General features: G+C 29.8%; 1 protein-coding gene across 1 annotated transcript; it reads right to left on the bottom strand.

The window, feature by feature from the left end:
• Positions 1-16891: 16891 nt before the first annotated feature.
• On the bottom strand, positions 16892-17488 carry LOC129741211 (galectin-3-like). Its single transcript, XM_055732920.1, has 2 exons — positions 17483-17488; positions 16892-17407 (listed from the first exon to the last, which is right to left on the bottom strand). The coding sequence occupies exons 1-2, from the start codon at positions 17486-17488 to the stop codon at positions 16892-16894; spliced, it is 522 nt and encodes a 173-aa protein (XP_055588895.1).
• Positions 17489-21622: the final 4134 nt, after the last annotated feature.

Genomic DNA, 21622 nt, shown 5'->3' with positions numbered 1-21622 from the left:
AAATATAAAAAACAGACTCACCGTGGAGAATCCAGTCTCGTCCACATTAAAAATACGGCTAGCAGAGTAGTGATGATTGTCAAAAATTTCTCTGAGCAAATCAAAAAATCTGTTGACGTCTTCCCGATTGAAGGCCTTTGCTCGTGCCAGCGATGTTGCCTCAGGTTTCCTGAGCGTTAAATCTGGATGCCTCTGAAGAAAAGCCCGGAACCACACTTTCCCTGCCATCTTGTGCGCCTTATTAAAGGGATGTGGAATGTTGTTCTTCTCGGCCAAATCATACACAAGCTTCCGGACATCTGATTGTGTAAGCCCAAAATAACACTTGCTCATTTTAAGCAGGTGCTCCACGATCTGCCTTTCTTGCGGCTCCGTGAAAACAGTCCTGTGACCTAGGGCGGGCATCTGGAAACTTCCAGATGGGCTCAGTTTCCAGTATCGATTTAGTGTCCTCATCGGAATTTTATATTTTTTCGATACGGAATACTGGGTCATACCGTATCTCAAGGCACGAAGCGCATTGGACATGTCCTGGTTGGTCCACGATCTTCGATTCGTTTTTCGAATATATTTGTTAGCCATTTTTTCACTTTTTGATAATACTCACTAATTTTTTTAAATTTCCTTACACACTCCCGCAAGTTTAGTCATGAAAGAGACTGAATAATATTTTTTTTTTCAACTCATTTTCCAGGCAATACGATGACAAAGAACACTCAATAAAATGTTTTGAATAGTAATTTGATAATAAGGATTTTTTATGTGAAAAACTTCTTTTGAATGCATAAAATATTATTTCATTGACTTGTGCCGATGGCCTAGTGAGAGCGATGCGATGCAGGATGGCGAACGCGATCTTAAGGCAGATGAATGAGGCCACCAAAGCCAGCTTTTTGTGTTCCTCGTTAACGCAATTTGCAGATATTTTCATCAAAAGTGCTTTGCCGCGTTGTTTCGCGATTGCCGTGCCGCAAGAATTAAACATTATGATATAGATGAAAAATTTTGTTTTCTTCCTTTTTGAGGACGTTGTAAATAACATAGGTACATATAAAGGTGAAATTCAATCAGTTAGGGCTCTTCACGGATAATACTTTCAGATATTTATTTTCAAATAGAGTTTTTAGGCTTTTAGGCTTAACAATCATTGCCAATATTTTACTCAGACCAAAATTTATGAATCAAATTATTTTGTTAAGTTAATTTTTCGTTTTAATCATGAAATTTAGAGCACATTCAATTTTCTAGAAAATTAAAAATGTCAAAAATTAGTTCATGATTACAGTTACAAGCATACTTTCATTCCAAACCCGTTTTTTACCGATTTCATTTATTTGAAAATAACGTTGAAAGATTGAGCTTTACCGATTTCGTTAAAATTCTCAATTACTGGGGTTTGCTTTGAACAAAAATTATTCATAATTGTTTCGCAAAGGAACACAAAAAATAAGTGTATCTGAGCCAATTTTCTGTTTTTCCTAATAATATTTATTTGTTTTTATTAGTATTTTTAAGTTATCATCCGATCTGAGAAGCATGTAAACTTAATTCATTCCAAAACAAATACAAAATTCTCTATTTGGACAAAAAATTTAAATAACTTCGACAAAAGTTGAAATTCTAATTATGAGTCTGTTCTCAACAACGTTTTGGAATCCAAAAGTGATTAAATTTTTGAAAGCGTGTATGTTTTGGCAAATCAAACCATGGCATATTACAACACTGATATGACCATACATAAACCCCCCTTTTTTAAGTTCATTAAAGCGAATATTATGACTTTTATTCAACAATTTGGTTTAGAATATTTAGATGAATATGCTTAGCAAATAAAAAACATAAAAACATTTCCATGAATTTTAGAAAACGTTATTGAACCAGTCGTTAAATTTACATCAAAAAGGCTCAAAAACGTTTTTTAATTTTTTAATTTAATGAAAAGCATGTTTCTTTGAAAATTTTTGTTTGCCTTGTCTTTTAAGAAGATATGCCATTGATATCATACATTTTTCATGTGAATAAATAAGTGATAAGCTCTATCAAGCATATGCGCATTTAACCCAATATGCGCATTTAGGAACACTTTCCCCTACATATCATATTAGCCACCTATTACAGGAGGTTAACAGAAAAGATAATTGATTTCAGGTGTCAAGTTTCGAATCGTGGTCAAAAAAAGGCCGTACATGTTAGTTGCTCACTGTTTTCGTGATATTGTCGTGATCATGCATCGGATTGAGATGAAAATGTTCAGATGAGGATTATAAACTATGAGCAATTGACTCCAGGTAGCATGTTCCGTGTCAAGGGTCGGCGACGTTATTTTACATATAAATTGAAAAGAAAATATGGCAAAAGGGAGTTTTGAGGAACGTAAAATTGGTTTCAATTATCGAATTTCGGACCATGGGACAGAAAAAGAGGGTTTCATTGAAAGTTCAGTGTTTTGTGCAATAATTTTGTTGGGGGCAGTTAATTGATACCAATTTAAGTGTGAAGGTCAAGCAAAAGAGTCGTGCACATAAACAAATAGTAGGTACATGTTTCTGCCATAATGTCTAGATTTTGCAACCGATCGAGAAGAAAACACTCTCACATAAATTTTAATAAAAAGCCAATCAACCGTTTAATTTGAATTTCAAGTAATAGTAACAGTAGCGACTTTAAACACTGTTGAATTTTTTCCCCAAAATTGTCGAAAGAATGTATCGAATTCATTTTCTAAACTCATTTTGACGTACCAATGATTTAAAGCGAAACGAAGTTCGTACGGGATCAGCTAGTTTCCTATAACTGAAGATCTCTTCCTCAGTACATTTTTAAGAACTGGGAATATTTTTTTCAGCACTTCAGCACAAATTTATAGATGGTTTTAACTTTATCTAAAACTGCGCGAAGTTCAGGCAAATCATTGATATTTTTGAAACATGATGTAGTCAAACTGAAAAAAAAACATGTTAATTTTTTAACTTGTGAATTTTCATTTTTTCGACTCGTTAGATATCTGAAAACCAAATTTCGGGGGAAAATATGAAATTTCGTTTGTACTTACCGATTTCACTCAAAACTGATTATTTTTCCGTTTCTCAAGTTACATCTTTCCAAAAAAAGGTAGTTGACTAAATCCAACCAAAAAAAATCACTGAATGATTTTCAAGGCTGCTGCTGCTGATTGTTTTGATTTGGCCTTCCGGTGGAATAAGATAGAATTGGCTTTGGAAGCGCAGATTTTCAAGGCTGCTGCTGATTGTTCTTGTTTGACCTTCCAGTGGAATAAGACGGAATTGGCGTTAGAAGCGCAGATATTTAAGGCTGCTGCTGCTGATTGTTTTGATTTGGCTTTTCGGTGGAATAAGAGAGAATTGGCTATAGAAGCGCAGGTTTTTAAGGCTGCTGCTGCTGATTATATTGATTTGAATTGTTTTGTTATGTTATAGAAGCGCAGATTTTCAGGCAGCTTCTGCTGATTGTTTATTTTGATTTGGCCTTTCGGTGGATAAAGACGGAATGGCTTTGGAAACACAGATTTTCAGGACTGTTGCGGCTAATTGTTTGTTATGATTTGGCCATCCGGTAGAAAAAGACGGAATCAGCTTAGGAAGTGCCGATTATTAAGGCTGCTGCTTGTTTGTTTTGATTTGGCCACCCTGTCGAAAAGACGGAATGAATTTTGAAGAGCAGATTTTCAGGTAGCTTTTGCGGATTGTTTCTTCGATTCGGCCTTTCGGTGGAAAAAGATGGAATTAGCTTTGGAAGCGCAGATTTTTAAGGCTGCTGCTGTTGATTGTATGCTTCAATTTAGCCTTCCAGTGAAAAAAATAGGGTGTTTTGATTTGGACATCTGGTGAAAAAAGACAGAATTGGCTTAAGAAGCAAAGATTTTTAAGGCTGCTGCTTCTGATTTTTTAGTTTCAATTGGATATATAAGGCTACTGCTGCTGATTGTTTGATTTCAATAAGCCTTCTGGTTGGGTAGGCTGTTGCTAAGAATACTATCGAATTATTCCGGCTCTGGCAAACAGAGACAGAGTGTCAAGAAAAGAACATTTTGAGAAAGCTGTTGCTAGGAATGTTTTTTAGCGGATTGTTCCGGGTCTGGTAAACAAAAGCAGAGCGACAGGAAAAGCACAAATTGTGGAGGCTTTTGTGAAGATTATTTTCGAATGGGATGAAGAATATGCAGAAAATAAAAAAAAATGTAAAGTTGGATGGAATGTAGAACTGAGATAAAGGAAATTTGGGATATAAAATTTGTATTTTTGAAAAAAAAACAAAAGTCTGTAAATTAAAGATTCTATTGAGAATAGAGTTGAGAAAGAATGTAGAGATGAGATAAAGGATAAGCAGAAATTAAATAAAGTTTTTAGGGCGGAGAATAAATATGTGGAATATGGGAGGAACCAAGTAAGCCTTGATTGAGTGCGGTCGTGTTTTTTCCGCTTGTAAATTTTATTGCGTTGAAGTTTTCGGGGAAAATAAAATTCAAATATTCGTTTATTATTGAAGTGAACTCCAGTGTTTTCTAAAGTTTTTTTTGCAGAAATATTAGAAAGAACGGTTTTTTTTTCCAAATGATTGGGAACGCGATGTTTATTGGCTCGTGCAGGGTTTTTCAGAAATTTGGATATCATTCGTTTTTTGCTTATGTTCAGTTTTTTCCCTATATCTTTTGTGTTAATCTTTGAAAATAATTTTCCGAAGTGAAGAGCTATGTAAAAAGATAACTGTGGCGGACGTTTTGAAGTTAGTGGATTTCCCGCAACAGCAAATTGGAAAGACATTCAGAGATCGCAAGAGGATGATCGAAGCTGTTCGCTTGTTTTCCGGAGCTTGTGTATCGATTGAAAAATATGGTAATCACTATCAAACAATTCGGAAGTGTTCGGGAAAATCTTGTTGTTCTGTTGATCATAAAATTTATGAACAGAAATATAAATCAGTTCAGAGAATGCTGGAAACATTCTTAGTTCGAATTGTTTATTTTCAATCTATTTTGTGCTTGTTGGTGTTATTGTGCTTTTGCTAACTGGTTTGCTTTGATGAGATGCAGTTTGCCGCTTGGTGCTTTTATCTCACCCAGAGCTAAGTATTCTTTTAAAATTATTTTGTGCCACATATAGAACTTTTAAGTGTCGTAAATAAGGTAAGATGCAAAGCATGATTGAAAATGTGTTAATTTTTTTTAAATTTTAAATAGCTTAACTCTATTATATGTATCAATGTTCCATATATACTTTCCCAAATGACATAAATTCATATTAAGGTATTTCCATATTCAGAATATTATATGAAGCGTTTGGTAGGGATCTCCACGCTTCATTCCTCCCCTGTATCCTGTATCTTTCGCGGTTTTCATCACATGGTTGGCCTGGCCGTAGTAGTATCTGCAATGCATAGGAATATGTAACAGATACTACGCTGAAAAGAAAAATGAAAGACGCAAGTCTTCCATTTTCCAGGATGCCTACATGTTTTGGCCATGTTGATGTAAGAAGAAGAAGAAGAAGAAGGGAGAATAAATATGTGGAATATGGAATACAAATTAAGGATATTTGGTAAATAAAATTTTGTTCTAAAGGGAAATGTTGACGCGTTTTAATTGAGAATAGAGGTGAGAAGGAATGTAGGGATGAGATAAAGGATATGCAGAAAATAAATAAAATTTCATTAAAAATAAAATTAAATAATAGTAATATTCGGCAACACTGAAGATAAAAAAAAAAACTATGGCAACGTATGTTATTTTGGCAAAACTAGGCAAACAAACAAAACAAAGTCAGTCATTGATCTTTTCTTGTGAGCGACAGACGTGTCTAAGTGAGTCTCTGAATTGAGTTTCGTAAAATCACGACAAAAACAGAACAGAAACATTTGTAGTGTTATAATTAAGATCGTGTAGCTATTTTGTTTTTTGCGTATAGTCCGATCATCTGAATCAAAAACCTACCAAAGAATGAGCGTTTAGAATTAAGAGTGTAAATGTCAAACGCACACATGGGATTAAAAACGAAAACAAGAATCAACAAAACAACATCAACGAAAGGAAACACATTTAACCTTTGCAGATTATGACCCGAATCGTTCGTCTCCTGTGGAAATTCGCCATCGCTGTTGAGAGGGATCAGCAGGAATACTCAAAGAGCATCAGCAGCAGTTTTTCGGAAGGTGAGATCGGCCAAACAATCACTAAACAGAATAAAAAAGAAATCCATATGTTTGATTCTCAGACGGTGAGCATTTCTACGGAAACATCATACAAGCCGGAAAACACTAAAAGCCATTGCACTGCGACTGGAAAACGAAGGTAATGAAAAAAATATACTTTCCTTCGATGACCTTTCCTAAATAACTGTCATCTGATCATACATTACCGGAACGGAAACAGAACCAAGTGAGATACGATGTGAGTTCAACCACAACAATTGTGTTATAGAATATGGTTTTTCGCAAGTTCGAGCAAGAGGCATATCGCCTCCTCGACGACCACACAAACGACGGTGGAAGTTTTCTTTGGCAACAAACAGACGGTCCCAACTGGGTGAGTGACGAACCTGCAAAACGAAAGATTCCAAAAAAGCTTAAGTGATTGTTTGTCAACAGGGTCGAATTTGGGAGCTGAGTCATTGCTTAAGAGCCGATCGCTTTTTGGGACTCGATTTTCGCCATTTTGGCTTTGCGAGTTCCGGTTTTGCGAAATTAAGCTGCGGACGTGGTGAGAGCCAGTGTCGTTGGAGGTGCTTCGGGCAGCTGGGGTACGCTCGTCAAAGCAGTGCAGCCAGGCAGTGTTGCCAGTTTACCGGATACGACTGTGATATTAAGAGAGAAAGCTGTGTTACACCTGTGCCGTCCAAGCCGTGATTATGATTGTTGTTATTGGTTGAATTTTATGGTAGGAAACGGGCTCGTGAGTAGGTCTAATGTAAGCTAGCTTACGTTTATAAATTGTCGTATAATTGCTACAAGATTTGGGTTTTGCGTATTTGTGTTGTTTGAGTTAGCCGTGTAGTGAAGCACACATTGAAAGTCAGTGGTCAATGATGAATACACATTCATTGAAACTACCTGTGTAAGTTTGCCCGAAATATTAAAAACTAATTTTATTTCCAATCGGTATCATCAATGATTAAAAGTTTTCGTACATAAATTTTTCACGAAATCATTCCTTCGTTGCAGCTCGTTTTGCCACCGGAGCATTTGGCATCCGGACGTAGTTGTTATAGTTCCAGCCATAGTTTCCAAAAGGCGTTCCCAGAGGATTAGCTCCGGCAAAGTTTGGATTCCAAGAGTTTGCACCATAAGGATTTGCTCCATAACGATTGACTCCATAAGGACCAGCTCCATAGGGGTAGTTTCCGTAAGCAGGTTCAATGACAGTATTTACACCGGCACCATTCCAACCGTTCCATCCACTCCAGCCGAAAGGACTATTGGCACTGTAAGGACTCGGAAAACCATTGAAGACATTCGAGTTCCAGAGATCGTTGTTCCATCCATTGGCACTGGGCCAAGCTCCAGATAATCCTCCGAATTGGGCAGAAGCCGCTGCCAGTGCCATTGAGAAGATCGCCAGAAGCTAAAAAAATGATCAAATGTTATTTATATTTGAAATTGTTCAAAGCTTTGGAAACTTACCTTCATTTTTGAATATGTAGATTAGTGGATCGTTGTTGGATCGAGAAAAGCTATGTTAGAACTGTGATTTCAAGCACCGAAATCACGAATTTTATAGCAGCTAAAATTTCGATTTGATGAATGACTAAGCATTCATCTAATGATAATCCGTTAGGCGTGAAATTTTGCTAATTGCTGAGATGCAACACCTGAAAAGCCAGAGAAATTGTTTCTTGGGCCAAAAGTCTTGGTATACCATCCGGTTTACTAAGCAAATCGATTTTAGTTGATGTGTTTCAAAGCAGATCTTCATCAAGTGTCCGTCAAAGTTGTAATCAGTAGGAGTTCTTCTAATGGTATAAAAATCACAATGTGTTCTTCAGAGATCACAGTCTCGCTTCAGTTCTTTTCAATAGACAATTGTCTCATCAATCATTAGCTTGTTTTTTAATCTTAACTTATAATGAAGGTGCGTTGTTCAGCATAAGTATTCGTGAATAATTAACTTGATTCTTCCTAACTTTTGCAGCTCATCGTAGTATTTTCAATGGCACTAGCAGCTGTCTGTGCCCAACCTGGTGCGGTTTCTTGGAATGCAAGACTTTCTGGTCCGAACGGTTCGTTTGGAAGATTTGGATGGAATAATGTTGGTCCGAATCCAGTGGCTGATTTGCGATGCGGACATCATCATTATGAACATAATGGAATCAACTCTATCACAGCTCCAGGATCTCTTCCATATGGCGGAACTTTCCAATATGGCATCAATCCCCTGAACAGTCAATGTTTTGGAGCATATACTGGATCGGCTTTTGGCGCCCTCAACGGAATCCCTTTTGGAGCACAGAACGGACAATTTAATGGTCTCAACAGTCGAGCCAGTCCTTGGGGATTTAATGCCGGATACTTCGGCTCCACTATCAGAATATCTACCGGAATCCAAATGTTTCAACTTTCAAGCACGTTGCTGCCACTCCAGGATCGCTGCATATTGTAGTGTGAAGTAACTTTTTTTGTAAACTGCTTTAAACACTTTTCCAGTTGAGTTTTTTTTTAATGTCTTGATCAATAAACTAATTTTGTTTAGAAATTTGTCGAATGTTTCTTATGTCTGAGGTCTTTTCTTGTTTGACTAGAATCAACAACTCTCATTTTCAAAGCAATAGTGAAAAAAATGACAAAAATGACAAAAATGACAAAAATGACAAAAATGACAAAAATGACAAAAATGACAAAAATGACAAAAATGACAAAAATGACAAAAATGACAAAAATGACAAAAATGACAAAAATGACAAAAATGACAAAAATGACAAAAATGACAAAAATGACAAAAATGACAAAAATGACAAAAATGACAAAAATGACAAAAATGACAAAAATGACAAAAATGACAAAAATGACAAAAATGACAAAAATGACAAAAATGACAAAAATGACAAAAATGACAAAAATGACAAAAATGACAAAAATGACAAAAATGACAAAAATGACAAAAATGACAAAAATGACAAAAATGACAAAAATGACAAAAATGACAAAAATGACAAAAATGACAAAAATGACAAAAATGACAAAAATGACAAAAATGACAAAAATGACAAAAATGACAAAAATGACAAAAATGACAAAAATGACAAAAATGACAAAAATGACAAAAATGACAAAAATGACAAAAATGACAAAAATGACAAAAATGACAAAAATGACAAAAATGACAAAAATGACAAAAATGACAAAAATGACAAAAATGTCAAAAATGACAAAAATGACAAAAATGACAAAAATGACAAAAATGACAAAAATGACAAAAATGACAAAAATGACAAAAATGACAAAAATGACAAAAATGACAAAAATGACAGAAATGACAAAAATGACAAAAATGACAAAAATGACAAAAATGACAAAAATGACAAAAATGACAAAAATGACAAAAATGACAAAAATGACAAAAATGACAAAAATGACAAAAATGACAAAAATGACAAAAATGACAAAAATGACAAAAATGACAAAAATGACAAAAATGACAAAAATGACAAAAATGACAAAAATGACAAAAATGACAAAAATGACAAAAATGACAAAAATGACAAAAATGACAAAAATGACAAAAATGACAAAAATGACAAAAATGACAAAAATGACAAAAATGACAAAAATGACAAAAATGACAAAAATGACAAAAATGACAAAAATGACAAAAATGACAAAAATGACAAAAATGACAAAAATGACAAAAATGACAAAAATGACAAAAATGACAAAAATGACAAAAATGACAAAAATGACAAAAATGACAAAAATGACAAAAACGACAAAAATGACAAAAATGACAAAAATGACAAAAATGACAAAAATGACAAAAATGACAAAAATGACAAAAATGACAAAAATGACAAAAATGACAAAAATGACAAAAACGACAAAAATGACAAAAATGACAAAAATGACAAAAATGACAAAAATGACAGAAATGACATAAATGACAAAAATGACAAAAATGACAAAAATGACAAAAATGACAAAAATGACAAAAATGACAAAAATGACAAAAATGACAAAAATGACAAAAATGACAAAAATGACAAAAATGACAAAAATGACAAAAATGACAAAAATGACAAAAATGACAAAAATGACAAAAATGACAAAAATGACAAAAATGACAAAAATGACAAAAATGACAAAAATGACAAAAATGACAAAAATGACAAAAATGACAAAAATGACAAAAATGACAAAAATGACAAAAATGACAAAAATGACAAAAATGACAAAAATGACAAAAATGACAAAAATGACAAAAATGACAAAAATGACAAAAATGACAAAAATGACAAAAATGACAAAAATGACAAAAATGACAAAAATGACAAAAATGACAAAAATGACAAAAATTACAAAAATTACAAAAATTACAAAAATTACAAAAATTACAAAAATTACAAAAATTACAAAAATTACAAAAATTACAAAAATTACAAAAATTACAAAAATTACAAAAATTACAAAAATTACAAAAATTACAAAAATTACAAAAATTACAAAAATTACAAAAATTACAAAAATTACAAAAATTACAAAAATTACAAAAATGACAAAAATTACAAAAATTACAAAAATTACAAAAATTACAAAAATTACAAAAATTACAAAAATTATTAAAATTACAAAAATTACAAAAATTACAAAAATTACAAAAATTACAAAAATTACAAAAATTACAAAAATTACAAAAATTACAAAAATGACAAAAATTACAAAAATTACAAAAATTACAAAAATGACAAAAATTACAAAAATTACAAAAATTACAAAAATTACAAAAATTACAAAAATTACAAAAATAACAAAAATTACAAAAATTACAAAAATGACAAAAATGACAAAAATTACAAAAATTACAAAAATGACAAAATTTTAAAAAAATTACACAAATTAAAAAAATTACAAAAATTACAAAAATTACATAAATTACAAAAATTACAAAAATGACAAAAATTTCAAATTTTCCAAAAATACGAAAATAACAAAAATTACAAAAATTACAAAAATTACAAAAATTACAAAAATTACAAAAATTACAAAAATTACAAAAATTACAAAAATTACAAAAATTACAAAAATTACAAAAATTACAAAAATTACAAAAATTACAAAAATTACAAAAACTACAAAAATTACAAAAATTACAAAAATTACAAAAATTACAAAAATTACAAAAATTACAAAAATTACAAAAATTACAAAAATGCCAAAAATAACAAAAATTACAAAAATGACAAAAATTACAAATATTACAAAAATTACAAAAATTACAAAAATTACAAAAATTACAAAAATTACAAAAATTACAAAAATTACAAAAATTACAAAAATTACAAAAATTACAAAAATTACAAAAATTACAAAAATTACAAAAATTACAAAAATTACAAAAATTACAAAAATTACAAAAATTACCAAAATTACAAAAATTACAAAAATTACAAAAATTACTAAAATTACAAAAATTACAAAAATTACAAAAATTACAAAAATTACAAAAATAACAAAAATTACAAACATGACAAAAATTACAAAAATTACAAAAATAACAAAAATTACAAAAATTACAAAAATGACAAAAATGACAAAAATTACAAAAATTACAAAAATTACAAAAATTACAAAAATTACAAAAATGACAAAAATGACAAAAATGACAAAAATTACAAAAATGACAAAAATGACAAAAATGACAAAAATGACGAAAATGACAAAAATGACAAAAATGACAAAAATGACAAAAATGACAAAAATGACAAAAATGACAAAAATGACAAAAAGGACAAAAATGACAAAAATGACAAAAATGACAAAAATGACAAAAATGACAAAAATGACAAAAATGACAAAAATGACAAAAATGACAAAAATGACAAAAATGACAAAAATGACAAAAATGACAAAAATGACAAAAATGACAAAAATGACAAAAATGACAAAAATGACAAAAATGACAAAAATGACAAAAATGACAAAAATGACAAAAATGACAAAAATGACAAAAATGACAAAAATGACAAAAAATGACAAAAATGACAAAAATTGACAATAATGACAAAAATGACAAAAATGACAAAAATGACAAAAATGACAAAAATGACAAAAATGACAAAAATGACAAAAATGACGAAAATGACAAAAATGACAAAAATGACAAAAATGACAAAAATGACAAAAATGACAAAAATGACAAAAATGACAAAAATGACAAAAATGACAAAAATGACAAAAATGACAAAAATGACAAAAATGACAAAAATGACAAAAATGACAAAAATGACAAAAATGACAAAAATGACAAAAATGACAAAAATGACAAAAATGACAAAAATGACAAAAATGACAAAAATGACAAAAATGACAAAAATGACAAAAATGACAAAAATGACAAAAATGACAAAAATGACAAAAATGACAAAAATGACAAAAATGACAAAAATGACAAAAATGACAAAAATGACAAAAATGACAAAAATGACAAAAATGACAAAAATGACAAAAATGACAAAAATGACAAAAATGACAAAAATGACAAAAATGACAAAAATGACAAAAATGACAAAAATGACAAAAATGACAAAAATGACAAAAATGACAAAAATGACAAAAATGACAAAAATGACAAAAATGACAAAAATGACAAAAATGACAAAAATGACAAAAATGACAAAAATGACAAAAATGACAAAAATGACAAAAATGACAAAAATGACAAAAATGACAAAAATGACAAAAATGACAAAAATGACAAAAATGACAAAAATGACAAAAATGACAAAAATGACAAAAATGACAAAAATGACAAAAATGACAAAAATGACAAAAATGACAAAAATGACAAAAATGACAAAAATGACAAAAATGACAAAAATGACAAAAATGACAAAAATGACAAAAATGACAAAAATGACAAAAATGACAAAAATGACAAAAATGACAAAAATGACAAAAATGACAAAAATGACAAAAATGACAAAAATGACAAAAATGACAAAAATGACAAAAATGACAAAAATGACAAAAATGACAAAAATGACAAAAATGACAAAAATGACAAAAATGACAAAAATGACAAAAATGACAAAAATGACAAAAATGACAAAAATGACAAAAATGACAAAAATGACAAAAATGACAAAAATGACACGAATGACAAAAATGACAAAAATTACAAAAATTACAAAAATTTCAAAAATTACAAAAATTACAAAAATTACAAAAATTACAAAAATTACAAAAATTACAAAAATTACAAAAATTACAAAAATTACAAAAATTACAAAAATTACAAAAATTACAAAAATTACAAAAATTACAAAAATTACAAAAATTACAAAAATAACAAAAATTACAAAAATTACAAAAATTACAAAAATTACAAAAATTACAAAAATTACAAAAATTACAAAAATTACAAAAATTACAAAAATTACAAAAATTACAAAAACTACAAAAATTACAAATATTACAAAAATTACAAAAATTACAAAAATGACAAAAAGTACAAAAATTACAAAAATTACAAAAATTACAAAAATTACAAAAATTACAAAAATTACAAAAATTACAAAAATTACAAAAATTACAAAAATTACAAAAATTACAAAAATTACAAAAATTACAAAAATTACAAAAATTACAAAAATTACAAAAATTACAAAAATTACAAAAATTACAAAAATTACAAAAATTACAAAAATTACAAAAATTACAAAAATAACAAAAATGACAAAAATTACAAAAATGACAAAAATGACAAAAATTACAAAAATTACAAAAATGACGAAATTTTAAAAAAATTACACAAATTAAAAAAATTTCAAAAATTACAAAAATTACAAAAATTACAAAAATTACAAAAATGACAAAAATTACAAATTTTCCAAAAATACGAAAATAACAAAAATTACAAAAATTACAGAAATTACAAAAATTACAAAAATTACAAAAATTACAAAAATTACAAAAATTACAAAAATTACAAAAATTACAAAAATTACAAAAATTACAAAAATTACAAAAATTACAAAAATTACAAAAATTACAAAAATTACAAAAATTACAAAAATTACAAAAATTACAAAAATTACAAAAATTACAAAAATTACAAAAATTACAAAAATTACAAAAATTACAAAAATTACAAAAATTACAAAAATTACAAAAATTACAAAAATTACAAAAATTACAAAAATTACAAAAATTACAAAAATTACAAAAATAACAAAAATTACAAAAATTACAAAAATTACAAAAATTACAAAAATTACAAAAATGACAAAAATTACAAAAATTACTAAATTTACAAAAATTAAAAAAATTAAAAAATTAAAAAAATTACAAAAACAACAAAAATAAGAAAAATTACAAAAATTACTAAAATTACAAAAATTACAAAAATTACAAAAATTACAAAAATTACAAAAATTACAAAAATTCCAAAAATTCCAAAAATTACAAAAATGACAAAAATGACAAAAATTACAATAATTACAAAAATTACAAAAATTACAAAAATGACAAAAATTACAAAAATTGCAAAATTAACAAAAATTACAAAAATTCCAAAAATTACAAAAATTACAAAAATTACAAAAATTACAAAAATAACAAAAATTACAAAAATTACAAAAATTACAAAAATTACAAAAATTACAAAAATTACAAAAATTACAAAAATTACAAAAATTACAAAAATTACAAAAATTACAAAAATGACAAAAATTACAAAAATTACAAAAATTACAAAAATTACAAAAATTACAAAAATTACGAAAATTACAAAAATTACAAAAATTACAAAAATTACAAAAATTACAAAAATTACAAAAATTACAAAAATTACAAAAATTACAAAAATTACAAAAATTACAAAAATTACAAAAATTACAAAAATTACAAAAATTACAAAAATTACAAAAATTACAAAAATTACAAAAATTACAAAAATTACAAAAATTACAAAAATTACAAAAATTACAAAAATTACAAAAATTACAACACTTACAAAAATTACAAAAATTACAAAAATTACAAAAATTACAAAAATTACAAAAATTGCAAAAATTACAAAAATTACAAAAATTACAAAAAATAACAAAAATTAAAAAATAACAAAAATTACAAAAATTACAAAAATTACAAAAATTACAAAAATTAAAAAAATGACAAAAATTTAAAAATGTACAAAACTTACAAAAAATTTTGATTTTAACAACAAAATTGACAAAACCGCTTCTAAAAAAATTTAAAAAAAATAGACTTAAAATTTTACAAAATGTCTCTCAATTTAAAATCAAACTTAGAGTTTTTTTAAAATTTATTCAAAAAAAGTAACATAATAGTAACCAAAAATACTTTAAAAAATGCAGTAGTTGCACAAAAGTTCAATATTTCATACAAAGCTCGAGAATATTAAAGAATTTTACAAAAAATCAACATTTAACCAGATTCAAAAGATCAAACAAAATTAAACGAGACCCGATCAGGAGGGAAAAATTAAATTATATCAAGATGAGATATTTTGATACTAATTTTGTCCTATCTAAATGAGTTATTATTCAGTACTCGTAGGATGTTAAAATATCTCAAATTATATCAAAACATCTATGCGATCATAGCTAAATTATTTCAATTTTAGATATGCTCTTTTCAAGATAATATCTCATTCAGATAGCATAGTTTGATATTGAACAGAAAAAAACCTATCAAAATTATAACTTATCAAGATATGAGTGCTTCGAGAAAAATTTCTAGTAGAATGTAGATTCATTAAGATTGAAGAAGATCCTTGAAAGCAGATTCGAAATTTGTGTTTCGCTGTCAACCTTTCTAGCACCTATTTTAACACTCCCAGTCAAAGCTTTGAAATCACTTCTCTCAAGATGAAACATATCTTGAAAGTTACTTAAGTTATTGCCAAATAATAAATCACTGTAGAACTTTGCCTTGCTCAACCAAAAATCTGTCAGATAACTACGAAATAAAATGATTAAGAAACATGATCCCTAGATTTGTGTCGGTACAACAAACTTAGCGGTGATCTCAAACTTTTGGTTGAGAATTAAAAAAAAAAAGATTTTGTAATAAATTTCTTATACTTTTCATATTTCAGCTTAAAAAGCTTAATTAACGTGTTTTGTATGAAAATTATAATGCTTCTTCCATGTCGATATTTGGTGTTCATGCTTCAGATTTTCACATTATGAACACAAGAAACAACGGAATAACTTTGAGCGCTAAGGTATTCTAGGGGAAAGGCTGGCGCAAGTCTGGTAACCCAGGCGTACTGGGTTCGATTCCCGATATTGGCAAGAAAACTTTTGGGTTCGAATCCCATAAGTTGCCGACAGGTAAGATGTGTTTCATTGTATGAATAATCATATATTTCAGAGAGAATGCATCTGGGGATAACCTGAAGAGACTATTGCAAGCGCAGTGGATTGACAACCATTGTAGGTCTCTGAAGGTTGGATGCCTTCCCTCGACGAACTATCATCCGTGGAAGCTCTAGAAGCAATTCGAAGGCCAAGCCACATAGACATAGGATCGACCTTGCTACCGATGGGGGACCAAAACATACGAAACAACGGACAATTTTCTCAACAAAAAAATGTTTGACATCCAACAATTTAAAAGTAACGGCAATTGCAAACAAAAAAAGATTTATTTTTCATAACGATGTTGAAAACTTTCCACGTTATAAGAGCCTTCACATTGAAGAAGCTTATGTCACAATATGCAGAGATCCGGGAGTGGCAGCAACATGCTTAACTGACGACTGATGACTAAAGCCAAAGTTTCCAGCATTCAATCCCCAAGGATTTGCCAGAGCGTTGTGACCATTGAATGGTCCGTTGTAAGCCCCAAAAGGTCGCCCATTATAATCGCCCCCGTACGGTGCGTTGTATGCTCCATTGAATGGTCCATTGAAAGGTCCATTGAATCCGTATGGAAGTGGACCACGAGAAATTCCGCTTGGGGTCCACCCAAGATGGCCAGGATATGATGAAGGATGGACGCCATTTGGTCCGTAAGGATGAGGTCCACATCCCAATCCCAAACCCACTGGATTCGGACCAACGTTGTTCCATCCGGATCTTCCAAAGGGACTGTTTGGATAATTCGGTCTTCCATTCCAGGGATAACCATTTAAACCTCGAGCATTCGGCCAAGCCCCGGGATACGCCCCTGGCTTAGCACAAACAGCAGCGACCAGTGCCATCGAAAATATGACAAGAAACTGAAAAATACAATATTTAAAAATTAAAAAAAAATTCTTCAATTCAATTTCAAAAATCCAATTTTCTATAAATACCTTCATTGTTAAGATTTGTTAATAAATGAGATGGTATGCTTGAAGAACTGAAGCCGAACTGTGATCACTGAAGAAAACCATAATGATTTTTATACCAATTGTAGAACGATTGATCGGGGGTCATCAACTTTGCTCTCCAATCGAAAGATGACCTGCAAAGTGTAAAATCAATTTCATGCAGTTGAACATCATCAACTAGGCAACCGAAAAATTCGGTTGACATTGACTTAATTACCATTTTTTTAAACTATTGAAAATTGATATCATATTACCTACCTTAACTAAAATTAACTTAACTTAATTTTTGTTATTTTTGTCATTATTGTCATTATTGTCATTTTTGTCATTTTTGTCATTTTTGTCATTTTTGTCATTTTTGTCATTTTTGTCATTTTTGTCATTTTTGTCATTTTTGTCATTTTTGTCATTTTTATCATTTTTGTCATTTTTGTCATTTTTGTCATTTTTGTCATTTTTGTCATTTTTGTCATTTTTGTCATTTTTGTCATTTTTGTCATTTTTGTCATTTTTGTCATTTTTGTCATTTTTGTCATTTTTGTCATTTTTGTCATTTTTGTCATTTTTGTCATTTTTGTCATTTTTGTCATTTTTGTCATTTTTGTCATTTTTGTCATTTTTGTCATTTTTGTCATTTTTGTCATTTTTGTCATTTTTGTCATTTTTGTCATTTTTGTCATTTTTGTCATTTTTGTCATTTTTGTCATTTTTGTCATTTTTGTCATTTTTGTCATTTTTGTCATTTTTGTCATTTTTGTCATTTTTGTCATTTTTGTCATTTTTGTCATTTTTGTCATTTTTGTCATTTTTGTCATTTTTGTCATTTTTGTCATTTTTGTCATTTTTGTCATTTTTGTCATTTTTGTCATTTTTGTCATTTTTGTCATTCTTGTCATTCAGGTTAAGTACCGTATTTAAATTTTTGGTTTTTGAAGGATTTTGAACAGTTGAGTAATAAAAATCTTGCAATTCATCATTCGTTTTCTTAATCTGAAGAGATCATTAGTTCGGGGTTAATTATTGAGTAAAAAATCATTTCCGAACAAAATGCTGAATTTTCTTATTCAAACCTTAAAGGAAATTCTGCAAAAAGTCTTATGTAAGCTAAACAAAGTTTTTAAGATAGTTTGAGACCCCAATCGATTCAGTCTAATTTACATGCCAAGAACAGTAGATATTGTTCTTGTATATTGGACTTTCCAGTATGAATCATTCTCAAGTCTCACCGGTCTGAAAGGGTCAGTTCATCATGAAGGGTATAAATCTAGTGGGTACCAATAAATCCATTTAACGTTTGGATGATTCCAAAGCAAAACAAATCATAAATGTGTTATGATTTTTTATAGCAACTTGAGAAAAAAAAAGCCCAATAAAGGGTTAGGCCCATGCGATGTCATTAGATTTAGATCTTCCGATCCAAATGCTCCGTTAATCAGTGGGAGCAAATTTTCGCCACCCAATCGACTCGATTGGCCGAGGTAATTAAAAATTGTTCCTTTTTTGTTGAGAAGTTTTTTTTGGAGCAAAATTCATATTTGACGCCTTTTGGCTGGGGCTGAGCTCATTAACGGCCAGTTCATATGTCAGCCGACCTTCTTGTCTGTTTGGTGCTTCTGTTTGGGCAGCCACGGGCAATTATCGATTTTACGCGGTAAAGGCTTGATGCTAAGTATCTAATGATGGCGGAACCCTAACTGACGATCTGCGCCAAAAATTTTTGGATGCTATAAAACTCGTTCTTCCCTTGGGTAGGTATCACAGTTCAACTTTGGCCCTCTTGGGATTTCGAGTCGTTAGCTGATTACCAATTCTAATATGAAGGTAAAACTAAACAATCTCTTAAGGTTTACCCATTTGAATAATGTTCAAAAATAACTTTCTTCACAGGTGTTATTTGTACTTTCGCTGGCCCTGGCAGCAGTCTGCGGCCAATACAACGGACATCCTGGAGCGTGGTCCAATCCCAATGGTTGGGCTAGCGGTCTCTGGAACTCGTTTGCCAACAATCCTCACGTCAATCCTTACAGTGTCAATAGTCCCTTTGGCTGGAATAGTTGGCCTAACGCTTGGAATGGCCCAAATCAGTATGGAGCCCACCCATTCGGTCCAAATCCGTATGCTGCAGCCGGTCCTTACGGAGCCAATCCGTATGCCCTCAATCCTTACGGAGTAGCTCCCTATGGTGCGCAACCCTATGGTGGATACCCGAATGGTCCGGTCAATCCATGGAGCTGGCCAGGTGCAAATGTCAATGGATATCCTGGGGCTTACAATGCCAATCCAGTGGCAAATCGAGCCAATGCGTGGGGAATGCCTTACGGAAACTATGGCTGGAACTACAACAACTACGTCCGGATGCCGAATGCTCAGGCCCCGAAACACATTGCTGCCACCCCAGGATCGTTGCATATTGTTCCATGAACATTTAAGAAAATCTGTGGTGAATATGAATTCGAACGCTTGTGATGTTTTGGAACTATGATAAAAGATTTATTTATAATAAAAAAAACCATTGTGATTTGAAAATACAAATACTCAGAGTAGTATTTTGTGGGAACTGGTTGATCACATCATCGGGAGAATTACAAAAGTTACATGAAACAGTAAAAAATTTTCAAAAAAAATGGTGTTCTCGGGTTGCAAAGCTGCTGATTTAAATATAAAATTTATTTAATTGATTGTTGTTTTCAAACAAAAAGATTACAGTAACTCGAATGTAAATCATTATTATATTAACTTAACTATATTACTTAAGCCAGTTTTCTCATTTTTTGATAATTATTTTTCATTTTCCAGTTCATAAATTTGCATATTGTTTTATTCAAAACCTATCTTACACGACGACCTGCGATTCAAGACACATCTGATGAATGATGGAAAATGAAAATACATATATCGTAAATACTTATACACATTTAGAACAGATCTTTTCAGTATATTTTAAATTTCTAAATCGTGTCTATCACAAACCAAGTAAAAATGTAAGCTTTTTGAAGGGGCAGCACAACTTTGTTGGAGCTCATGCCTGTGCAAAGGACCCTTCCATTAGGGGGGTTTTCGAAATTCAAATTTAGCTGAAAATAAAAACACTACCAAAAATACACAATTAATAAGGAAATTAATTTCTTACGCCTTTGTCTTACTCATGTTAATACACGAACTCAAAAATTAAAAACTCTACTGATAAATTAAATCAAACTATTCAAAACAAATTATAATAGAAGTATCGTATCGAATCGATTCGAATTTCCGGTAAGTTAATGACACTTTATTTCAAAATAAGGTTGATGTATTTTGATCCAGAATTTGCTTTAAAATAAATTCTAAGCAGACTAGTTTTCGAATTTCCATTAAATGTTTTAAAAACACAGATATTTAAAAATAAAATCAATTCTGAAAAAAATGTCAGATCAGTTAAAAAAAATATCCATGATAAAAAATGTCCAGGAAAATAATAATAACTGTTATTGAATATTAATCTTAATTAACATTTCTGTATTTCTTTTTCAATTTAAGGGTTGATTGCAATGTTTCACTGTAGTGTTTTGACATTGAAAAAAAAACTTAATCACGATTTGAAATGTGTTGATGATAATGTATTTTGAAAAAAAGAAGAAAATATTTAGTGATCTAATTGAGAGATAAAACTTTTTTCAACAATAAAATTATTTCGGTAATCATAATAAAAGGCAAAAAAAGTTCATTTCCCAAGTTCAAAACCATGACTTAATATATTTGTTCGTATACTGACAAAGTACATGTCATGTCATGAATGATCGATAAGAAACTGATAAAAAAGTTAAATAATGAATTCCAATTTTGTTATAAGTATTTTCATTTTATAAATATATTCAAAGCAAATACAAAGTTAACATTGCGCTTTAGTATTTAACTTGAAACTTGTTGTTTTGAAATATCTTTTCGAATTTATCAAAGGTAAATTAAAAAATCATGATCTTTGAAGCGATTGAATAAAATGAAAATAAATGAAAAGCTTGTCTCCTGTAGTAGAATGTTTATACATGGGCCCCGGAGAGGCGAAAGATGTGGGTTCAAGTCCTGCCGGGAGACAAGGTGGATATTTTTCGCATGTTTTTCAACATTAATTTTCATTATGTCCAG

This window comes from Uranotaenia lowii, chromosome 2, assembly GCF_029784155.1.
Source record: "Uranotaenia lowii strain MFRU-FL chromosome 2, ASM2978415v1, whole genome shotgun sequence".
NCBI classification, from domain to species: Eukaryota; Metazoa; Arthropoda; class Insecta; order Diptera; family Culicidae; genus Uranotaenia; species Uranotaenia lowii.
The sequence above is the reverse complement of the archived record's forward strand: the minus strand, read 5'-3'. Positions and strand labels throughout refer to the sequence as shown.